At 41.1% G+C, this 11,258-nt stretch overlaps 1 protein-coding gene across 2 annotated transcripts; it reads left to right on the forward strand.

Moving 5' to 3' along the window:
- Positions 1-772: 772 nt before the first annotated feature.
- On the forward strand, positions 773-10,503 carry LOC121942350 (KH-type splicing regulatory protein). Of its 2 annotated transcripts, XM_042485532.1 has the most exons (18): positions 774-1,075; positions 3,054-3,156; positions 3,237-3,290; positions 3,376-3,412; positions 3,505-3,563; positions 3,653-3,724; positions 3,816-3,873; positions 4,560-4,710; positions 4,911-5,009; positions 5,105-5,215; positions 5,389-5,491; positions 7,085-7,209; positions 7,324-7,620; positions 7,716-7,825; positions 7,931-8,022; positions 8,199-8,405; positions 9,076-9,284; positions 10,046-10,503. In XM_042485532.1, the coding sequence occupies exons 1-18, from the start codon at positions 986-988 to the stop codon at positions 10,052-10,054; spliced, it is 1,986 nt and encodes a 661-aa protein (XP_042341466.1). In that variant the 5' UTR covers positions 774-985; the 3' UTR covers positions 10,055-10,503. The 2 variants fall into 2 exon arrangements, with proteins under 2 accessions (XP_042341465.1, XP_042341466.1); XM_042485531.1 differs by lacking the exon at positions 10,046-10,503 and having other exon boundaries at positions 773-1,075; positions 9,076-9,299.
- Positions 10,504-11,258: the final 755 nt, after the last annotated feature.

Here is an 11,258-nt window from a genome sequence, read left to right on the forward strand (position 1 = left end):
AAATCATTCAGAAGAATGTAGTGAAGTAAAAAGTACAATATTTGCATTTGAAATGAAGTGGGGTAGAAGTATAAATTAGCTTGAAAAGAAAATACGCAAGTAAACACAAGTACCTCAAATTGGAACTTAAGTAAATCAGAATCAGAAATACTTTATTGATCCCAAGGGGAAAACTGTGGTTCGTTACAGTCGCTCTGATGCCATCGTAGAGAATTATTGCAGGTAGAAATAAGTACCAGCACAAGTATATAAAAACAGAACATGGAAAAATAGTAAGAGTAAACAATTAACACAGTTTGTAAATATTTAAAAGAAAGTATTTATAATATGCTGAGTATGTCATGTAAAAATCGTAATGTAAGAAATACAGTAATAGAAATTTAGCACTAATATGTGAATATTTAAATCCTAATATGGATAATGTGCTGAGGATGTTAAGTGCAGAACTGTAATTAATTTGTTTGGAGCCTTATATTTATGATTTATCTATTCATAGTTTTCAGATTATTTTTTAGTTAAGCTTTGGTTTGTAGTTTGGTGTTTTTATTGGTGTTTGTTACATATTTAACATTTTTGATTAAAACTGGGGAACTGTTTTATCTTTGAATCTTCTCATCACTTACGGGTACAAAAAAAGTAACCTAAACCTGAACCTGAAATAAAGAACAGTCCCTAAACGTTAAGCTTTCAGTGTCTGAACCACACTCCTCTTCCAGTCCAGGAGGTGGTGGTATTTTTGCTGTACAACGTTGGACGTCAACACCCAAAACAATGAAGAGAGAGAAGAAGAAGACGAGCTGGTTGCAGATTCTTTGATTGGCTATTTTAAGCAGGGAAGTTTGCCGGCGTGGTGGGCTGGTAGGCAGTCTCACGCACATTGGTGTCCCCGCACGCTCCTGTTTAGCCTTCCCGCTTCTGCGCAGCTCGACCCGGCCATAACTACCCAGCCTGCCCCCACTGTGTCTATTTGCCCCTTGTGAGCAGCATGTCCGATTACGGCGGTCTGCCGACTAACGGAGTCGGCGCTGGGATGAAAAAAGACGCCTTTGCTGATGCAGTTCAACGAGCCAGACAGGTAATCGAGTGCCCGGCTACAAGAAAAGACAGCCGGTGAGCTAGTTAGCTGTTGGGACACCGCGGCTAGCTTAATTACCCGTGACGTTAGCTTTAGGTAACTAGCAGCGAGCTAGCTGTTAGCAGTGCCATTCATTTGTCTCAGCCTCGCCAGGCTGTGTGGTCACATGAAATGTTTGCGGGGTGAACTGAACAGCGGGAGAAACGTAGGTCACCGTTTTGTGTTTAAATTTTTAAATAATGGCTAAATGTAACGACTCGTCGCCGTCGAGGACCTTGAGTTGACGTTAAGTTAAATGGAGCAACGTTAGCTACTTGAGCTAAGTTAGCCCGGTTAGTTACTACAGTTAACGGTAAGCTGATCATGAAGTTTCACTCTCCTCCATGTGTAAAACGCCATTTTAGAAAAATGGAACAATTAACAACATTGCTATGACACTGTGATTATTGTGTAAGTAAGAAACGGACTCACTTGGTATGTTAAAATGATAACTAGCATTAAATGGACAAAGGGCTGCTTTGGGCTATTTAGTGCCTGAAATTTCAGTACTCAGTTATTTTGCGGTCAGGGGCAAGAGAGTGGAGCTACATTACGGGTCGTTGTGATTATCAAGGTTAGCTATGCAACTAATGATTGTTTGCATTATGATTAATTATTAATATACAGGGTTTTTTTTTTATTTGATTAGTCGAGGAACACCCACAAACCCAAATATATGCACTTAAAGGGCATATAAGACAGAAAAACTTTCAAAAAATACCGAAAAACAAAACAATTTTGAGAAGCTGGAACTAGAGAATGTTTGGCATTTTGGCATTTTTAATTCATCATGCTAAATACTGGTAATACATTGTCAAAATAGTCTAATAATTTATAATGTCTCTAATAGGGGTCAACAGATTATCGGCCTGGACGATTATTGGGGCAGATTTGGCATTTTGCTGATTATGGTGACATGAAGATACTGTTATGGTTATATCTCATTTTAGTCCCCATGTTTTTACTAATGTAGAAATATTAAAGTTGTCCTCTGGCAATTTAATATTGTACTTCCAGGAAGTGGGGCACAGATTAAAAAATAAAGGTCAAAATGAATGCAGGAGAGACACAGATGTCCTGACTTATCAGGCCCAGAACCACCATACTGATATTGAAGAACTGGTGGCGACTGCTGCTAAAAAGCTAAAAAGTTGCAATGAACACACTGCAAAGAGTACAGCCAACGAGCAGCTAACAGGTATGTTCTGCACCTGGCTGTGTGAGAGGATATAACTCTCCATACCAGCAGGCTGTGGTAGTCTGCAAGGGAAACTGGAATACTGACAGGATGGATTCAAGGTGCTGGTTAGCCTATAAGTACATTATCAGCGGGATTGCGGGAGCGAACAATATTGCAAACAATTAAAGATTTTGCTCAATGGCCAAAAAATCTTGCCTAATAATAACAAGTTTGTTTGCTTTCCGCGCTTTAACTTCTCGTTTTGTTTTAGCAAAGTCAGAAGGATTTCGCTTCAAGACAAGTCTTGAGTCCAATGTGGTTTTAACATGCCGAATTGACCAAAAAAGATGAGGGTTGAGTGTCAACAGTGCAAGATAAACCCCCAAAACAAGGTCGACATACCCTCACCAATGATCTGACATTGACTGATGGCTTGGTGTGTGAGGGCCCCGTTGTCCGTAGTATGAGTCAAGCCCCCAAAAATACTAGAGCCTACATTTTTCTTAAGACCCCCCCTGTCTGGTAAATGCAGGTCTTTCAAACTCCACACCCCCAATAAGGCTGTCTGTTTCTAAATTTGCAGTCTTCAGGCAAAGATGACATCAGTGTAGTGCTCCTTGTGAGTAAACTGATCTTCATGTGTCTGCCAAGCGCCACTTTAAATCAGATGATCTTTCTTTATGTGAAAACTTCCTGAGAGTTCTCCATTGCTATTTTAGGGTGTATTGCAGACACTTCATCCGATGTATGTCTTTCTAGATTGCAGCTAAAATCGGTGGAGACGGTGTTCCCTCTGTAAGCAACAACGGCGGAGCTGAGAACTATCCATTCACAGCACAGAAAAGGTCCCTGGAAGAAGCAGGTGAAAAATCGGCAAAAATGGGCACTTTGTCTGCATTTGTTAGTCCACATTGTACACTCATTTTTTTCTTTTGCTTTCAGATGAACCCGATGCCAAGAAGGTAGCATCACAGAGTGAAATTGATTCTGCATTGTGTACGTTAAATAACTCATTGATCCTATTGCAAATACTCGCTCGGTTCAGTTTCCAACCACTCACAACATTTTCCTTCTCTCACAGCTATTGGAGCTCAGCTGGCTGCCCTGTCCCAACAAAGGTATATTTTTGGTTTCTTGTACATGAACAATTTTAGCATTTGTGGTTATGACTTCCTTTATATAATGTTGTTTTCTTTTAACTTGTGTGCAGTGTCAGGCCCTCCACAATGACAGAAGAATTCAGAGTGCCTGATGGCATGGTCGGTCTGAGTAAGTACATGCGTAAATGTTTCCTAAACCATAGACATGATGGCTGTGCTGCACATGTTCAATCTAATTGTGTTTGCTGTTGTTTCTAGTCATTGGCCGAGGGGGTGAACAGATCAACAAAATACAGCAGGATTCTGGCTGCAAAGTCCAGATTGCGCACGGTGAGACATGTGCTACGCCCAGAAAACAACAATGTATAATGTTTTTTTTTGCCGCGCTTGAATTGATAGATATTTTCATATCTGTTCACAGACAGTGCTGGTCTTCCAGACAGAAGTGTTTCTCTGACAGGGTCACCAGATGCCATACAGTAAGTTGGTTTTCCCATTTAAAACAATATAGTTCTTTTTCTTTTTTTTTTTTTTTTTTGATGCAGCTACTATCATCAACTCTGAAAACAAAGTCTGGTTCCTATGGAAAAAGGAGCTCTGCCTAAAAGTGAAGACATAATCATATTAGACTTCACCAGAGAGTGATGGCTGGCTTAATCACATTTAATGTAATGTATTAAACGAATTTCTCACCCACAAAACAATCATTTATGTATCAATTAGTTATACTGTGTTACCTTTTAATTCATGAAGACAACATTCTTGCTTGCCTTCATATTCATATTGATCGGGGACCACGTTCAACAACAGCAAAACTATTTTGAAACGTCTGTTTGCAACCTCACACAACTCATGCGGCAACTTGTCTCACTTATCCAGTTGTTTGCTCACACATTCATTTAGCGAATATTTCACAATTTAAAACTGATCTGAAAGTGAAACCTTTCTGTGGTCTCTTCAAAGTCAGACTCCAATGCTAAGATTTTTCAATTAAACAATGCATGTGTTTGGGAAGTATTGAGTATATGACTGGACCCATCGAAAATTACCCCAAAAATCCAAACAAGAGAAAAGTGTGACCCATAAACAAAATTGCTTTTGTGCCACGTTAGTCTTGTGTTCCTCAGTCGTTTCAACTTCCTTCTTTCTCTTGAATTACCTCTAGGAGAGCCAAGGCACTCATAGATGACATAGTGTCAAGGGGTCATGAGACGACCAATGGGCAGTCAGGTGGTTCCATGCAGGAGATGATCATCCCTGCAGGCAAGGCTGGCCTTATCATAGGTAAAGGAGGAGAGACCATCAAACAGCTACAGGTGAGAAGCACCGGCTACCCTCATATAACTCTGTGATCACTTGATTCAGGGGGTTTCTGCTGTACAAATGATGTAGAGAAAGGGGGAAAAGCTCTGTGTTAAAAGTGGTGACCCCAGTAAAGAGCATAGCATGCTTATATTTGGATAAAGTGAATCTGTAATGTGTGATCAGTGTAACATTTCTCTCCTGCAAAATTTAGGAACGGGCTGGAGTTAAAATGATTCTTATTCAAGATGGATCCCAGCCACCCAACATAGATAAACCCCTACGCATCATCGGAGACCCCTACAAAGTGCAGGTATGCTCTTAGCGCAGTCAAGGTAGTCTTGGTGAGGTGGGAGATGTTTTATGGCCCAAGTGTCAACTCATTGTGTGTTTTGTTGCTTTTTTTAGCAAGCAAAGGAGATGGTTAATGAGATTCTTCGAGAAAGGGATCATGCAGGTTTTGGAGACAGGAACGAATACGGATCGAGGATGGGAGGAGGAGGTGGTGGTGGCATTGATGTAAGTAATGTGTTGTTTATTATAGCAACTGGGCAAAGCTGTGCCGCCTGTATTTTAAGTCCATTTTCCCAATTTTAATGACTGTGGAATAATAATGTGTGAATGCATGATGCATGTTGGGTGAGACTGAGCCTTTTTAAACAGTTATCACAATTTTATGTGTAACTCTACAGATAGCTGTGCCCCGTCACTCTGTGGGAGTTGTTATTGGCCGAAGTGGGGAGATGATCAAGAAGATCCAGAGCGACGCTGGAGTGAAGATACAGTTTAAACCAGGTGAGCTCTCCAAACATTTTCTGAAAGATTACAGTGCACCATATGTCATTACATGTCAAACAAAACAACTCTGTGTCTTCCCCTTGGCCCTCCAAGTAGTGATTATGCGAGGGCAGGAAAAATATATCTCGACTATTAAATGAAAATAACATAAAATAATAAATATACTGCTTTAAAGTTTTTTTTTAAAAAAAGGAAAGTTTAAAGCTAAGCCTTTCTTTTTTAGTAAAGATCAAATCTGCTAAAGATGCTAAAGCTTCAGTTCGTTTGTTGGCAGGCAAAGGCCACTTATGAGCCCAGTTCAGATAAAGATTTGCAACGAAAAGAAATGGTTTTAAAACGTTGCAGAGAAAATTTGCAGCAGTGTGAAGTGGCTAATCTCAGATCGATTCAAGCCGGCTGATGGTGTCACCTGCAAATCAGCTTGTCAAGTCGCGAGTAGCTGGTTTAAGACTGTGAGGCACGTCGCCTGATTCAACAGCCAATCAGCTTGCAGCAAAGTCTGCTGGCTAAGACGGTAACAAATCTGTCAGCAGATGGCGTGTTTGCTTGCTGTGGCACTCAGCTCCGAGTCTGTCTCACTCACATTCCTGATGGTTTTGAAACTTCTGTTGGTCTCTGCTCTCACTGGGTCAGATGGTGGGTTACTGCTGGTGTTTGCTGTAGTTGCACATCTCACACACACAGGCTTCTCATTGACAAATTAATCGGCACTGGTCACTTTAACCACTGTGGCGTGTTAATTATGATCACAGTCCGTGTGATGCAATGTTTTTGTCATTACATCGCCACTAGACATTCAGCTGTAGCAAGTATCTTGCCATCGCTATCCTCACTCTTAAGCTACCTTCCAGTCAAAGTCGGAGGTCAGAATTTCCGATTTGAAATTTCCAAATTCCAAATGTTCCAGGTGCAGAACACCAAATGTAAAGAAACAACATGACAGACAGTAACAAACTGTTTTTTCTGTGGCTAGTCCACGGACAATTGCACCACAGCGGGGCCGCCTCCTTGCACATATGAGCGAAACAGAGGAAAAACTTTGCATAAAGTATGATAGTGGATGTATCATTTCATTTAATACATTCAAATATAATTTACGTTGCCTTTTAGTTGATTTCTTACCATTTACAGTGTGCGTCTCCGTGGCCTCCATGAATGCTACCATTGTTGTGTGACGTCAGACTGCTGAATATGTTGGAATTTCTCGACTTCCGAGATGACTGGAACGCAGCGTTATTTCGAGAAGCCACAAATGATATCCAGTTACAAAACAACCCTGAAAAGCTGGAAATTAGAACGGAAGCACAAGGAGTTGTTGCTATGGAGACGATGCACCCTCTTGTCTAGTTGCATTCATGTAAACTGGGAGGTTCTGAGAAAGTTGCAGACCATGCATTGTACGTATTTGCTAGTTTCAACCTGTTTCGTCGGGAATCTTTGGTCTGAATGGGGCTCTAGTATTTTCTTGGTCTTAGCTTATTTGTGCTGCCATCCCAACATTTTCAGCGATGATAGTTGATCCTTTTTGTTTTCAGTCCCTGCACAAGCCCCCACCAGTAAACCTGCCTGTCCTTTTGTCATCCCTTACAGATGATGGTACAGGTCCTGATAAAATAGCACATATTATGGGTCCACCAGACCAGTGTCAGCATGCTGCATCAATCATCACTGACCTGCTACAGAGCATCCGTGCACGTGAAGAGGGTGGACAGGGGGTAGGTGTTAAAATTCTTTAAAGTGTTGATCTTGATTTCTGTGCTGATGACAGAACACAGAGATGGGACTTTGCTGTGGAACAGTGAAGAATGAAATGTATGTTTCCTCCACAGGGTCACTCAGGTCCCGGTTCAGGGATGCCACCAGGTGGGCGTGGACGAGGCAGAGGCCAGGGGAACTGGGGTCCTCCAGGAGGAGAGATGACCTTCTCCATTCCTGCACACAAATGCGGGCTCGTCATTGGCAGAGGAGGAGAGAACGTTAAGGCCATCAACCAACAGACCGGCGCGTTTGTGGAGATCTCTCGTCAGCCACCACCAAACGGTGACCCTAACTTTAAAATGTTCATCATCCGCGGGTCCCCACAACAGATCGACCATGCAAAGCAGCTCATAGAGGAGAAGATTGAGGTATGTTCATGGGATTCACAGAGCAGAGAAGGAACACACAGTTTAAGCAGCTGTCACACAACAAAAAAAAATGAATGATTTTCTCCTTTTTCCAGGCGCCATTGTGTCCAGTGGGCAGTGGTCCTGGCCCAGGAGGCCCAGGTGGTCCTATGGGTCCCTACAATCCCAACCCATATAATGCAGGGCCTCCTGGTGGCGCTCCCCAGTAAGTACAACCCACTAAAAACACTGCATGACATGTTTCTGTCAGGGGAGACTGATAAATTAGCAGTTTGCATTGCATTAAAAATGGTGCCGTTCTCCTCTGCAGTGGAGCTGCACCTGGTGGCCCTCAGTACTGTCCTCAGGGTTGGGGAGGGAATACCTACCAACAGTGGCAAGCTCCAGGTCCACATGACCCCAGTGAGTACTGTATTTTGTGCACTCACTTCCATTCCTCCAATTACTCTTTCTGTACTTACCTCAAACATTGTAAGGCACTTTGTGAATTGTTTGAGGTATATCCATTTATTTCATTACTTAATTTACCCTCTTTGTTATTTATTTATTTATTTTTTTTTTTGCCCTCACCTCGTTAGGCAAGGCAGCGGCAGATCCGAACGCAGCATGGGCGGCGTACTATGCACAGTACTACGGCCAACAGCCTGGGGGCGCCATGGGAGCCCAGGCTCCAGGAGCCCCTGCAGCAGCAGCACCAGGGGACCAGGGACAAGCACCACAGGCCTCTGGAGGACAGCCAGACTACACGAAAGCATGGGAGGAGTACTACAAGAAGATGGGAATGAGTAAGTGTGAGCTTGAAACTGCAAGGTTCTTTTAGGGAGAATTGCTTTTATTAATTTCAGTACTATTTGTTTTACAGTCAGTAAATAATCATCATAGTGCTGTCATATACCCAGGGTTCTCACAGTCATGTAAAAACCTGGAAAAGTCATGAAAGTTATGGACGAGGTAAAGATCATTGAAAGTTTTGGAAAATTCATTGAATTATTCACACTTTTGAGACCTGAACCACTTGGCTTGATTTCTTTAAAAAAGTGTGGTGAAGGTAATTAGAAGAAATTATCAAAAAAAAGTTACAATTTAGCAAAAAGTTACAAGAAAACAACCTTTAGTGTAAGGTAATGACAAATTTATTTTCTGTAGCTGCTGATGTAATCTGCGTCGATGCGTGACGTTTCGTTTAACATCACATTTGTTAATTCATTTTCTCCTCGTGTCCCCTCTCACCCTTCATGTGTGCTAGCTAGCTGAAATATTGTTTGAATCTGATATGTTTCATAAATTCCAGACAAGTGAGGCCCAAAAAAAAATATTTCATGGGTCCTTGAAGATTAATGGAAAAGTTTTGAAATGTTGTCCATGAAAATGTGTAGGAACCCTGTATACTGTGACATGAAATGAGTACATAACTGTATGCATCTGGTTCAAAGTGTGTGTCTTGTGTTTTTTCAGCCCAGCCAGCTGGAGGGGCAGCAGCTGCTCCAGGCACAGCAGTAGCTGCCCCCGCAGCAGCAGCAGCAGCAGCAGCAGCAGGAGGAGCTGCAGCTGGAGGCCAGCAGGACTACAGTGCAGCCTGGGCTGAGTACTACAGACAGCAGGCCGCCTACTATGGACAGCCAGGGCAGCCTGGACAACCAGCTGCTCCACAGCAGGGACAACAGGTAGCACATCCATGACCAGCTTCCCAAATTGACCTTGTATCTGCCAAGATCCAGTAAAAAATAGTTGCTATATAGCTAAAAATAGTTGTGACGACTGTGAAGAACAAAAAAAAAAAAAAAAATTGCATACCCATTTTTATTTTTTATCACACGCAAGCAACAAACTTAAAATAAATAGCCAATTAGCAGCGCTCAGTAATTGGACGTGCATTCAGTGTTCAAAAGGTCCTTAATCCTGTTAGTGTATTTATATTTAACTGTCATGGTACAGGGGTCACAGTCTGGTGCATGAAGCCTTATGTAGAATACACTGCAAGTATATTGTACACGTAATCTGGAAACCAAAGTTCACAAGGGCAAGTTTCGCCCAGAAATTTTTATCTGTATGCCGTCAGCAACATATGCTGAAATTAGCACAACAAGCAGATTGGAGTCAGTCGCACTGTGGTGAGCGCAAATGAAAGCTGGAGATGGAAAAACTGCTTGCGGTTTCCCGGTCAGCTACAACAGCAACAGAGAGAGATTTGTGCAGAAACAAAGATGGTGTGTGAGCATTGCCTCACTGTTTTTAGAGTATGGGATGGAAACACATCCAACATGTTAATGCACATTCAGTGACATCATGACTCCTAAATGGTGGTATGAACTGAACCCTGACTTTGTGTACTGTTACACTCCTAACACACGCCTTAATGAGAGAATTTTCACATTTCTTAACAAAGCAAAGACTAATAAAATTTCTCTGTGATGTCTCATTTCAGGCCCAGTAAACAATCGGCTCGGTCTGTTGGGAAGGTTGCGATGGCTCTCTGGACTTGTTTTGTTTTTTTTCTATCAAGAGATTTCCTTTTTGGCTTTAACAAGACAAGACCATGGCTTACTCATCCACCCAGACATTTTCTATTCCAACCGTCTTGTTTGTTTTTAAAGTCAAAATGAAAAAGGGAAAACACATTTTGCCCATGCATTGAACAAAGCACTAAATAACTACTTGGGTTACTTTTCAGTTTGCCCCTTCACCTCACCCACACCTTGTAACATTTTTAAAAAAAATGTGAAATAATAGATATCTCTGTTTGCAAGCTAGCACAACAGCATTTCAACACTGTCTCACAACTACGTAGTTTTTCCCTGTCATTTTCCTGAGGGTAAAAAAAAAACAGTCTAGCAGTATTTTGAATATATTCAGAAATTATGTTTGTAAGAAAAAAAGCAACATTTTTTTGGTCCTTTATTTCAGTTTTTTCCCCTCTCTTCTTGTTCTTGGTACTTTTTTAACTTCTTTTTTTAAACATTCCCAGTGTTAAGTTGCAGGTGTATTCTCCCTGCTGTCATGATTTCTTATTTTTAATTTTATTCATTGTAATTATTTTTCCTTCAGGGGGTCATGTGTGTCTGTATACAGTGTATGCTACTGAACAGGAAAATGTGTGACTGTAATGAGGCACAAACTGTCCTCCAGAATGTAGGTTGGTTGTGTGCAGCATGTATGTGTTTGTGTGCTTGACTGCCCTTGTTTAATTTCTGTATCTTTTTTTTTTTTTGTTGTTGTTCCAATAGGTTCCGTTACTGTATGCTGATTTTTTTTTTTAGATGTTATTTTTTACAGCTTGTTTTTAAATACTTAAAATAAAACATTCAATTACCACTTTCTTTCTTTCTTGTGTATTTGACTGTCATTGTGTCTGGTAGGTTTAGACAGATGATCGGCCTGGCTGATTATCAGGGCTGATATTTGGCATTTTGCAGATTATCTGTGTTTTATTTTAATGATCGCTGATAAAATTAATTATGTAAAAAGTGCAAAGAAAGTGTCAGCATTGGAGTAAATCATTTTTAATTCAAAATCCCACTCTATTAAAAAGTTGCTTGGAATTTTCTATAGATGTTGAAAGTCTGTTTTGATTAAACACTTGCCAAAAGCATTCAAACAAAGTTCTATGTTGGAGTTTGTTACATTCCAATTTCTAAATA

The sequence above is a fragment of the Plectropomus leopardus genome, chromosome 4 (assembly GCF_008729295.1).
Source record: "Plectropomus leopardus isolate mb chromosome 4, YSFRI_Pleo_2.0, whole genome shotgun sequence".
Lineage (NCBI taxonomy): Eukaryota > Metazoa > Chordata > Actinopteri > Perciformes > Serranidae > Plectropomus > Plectropomus leopardus.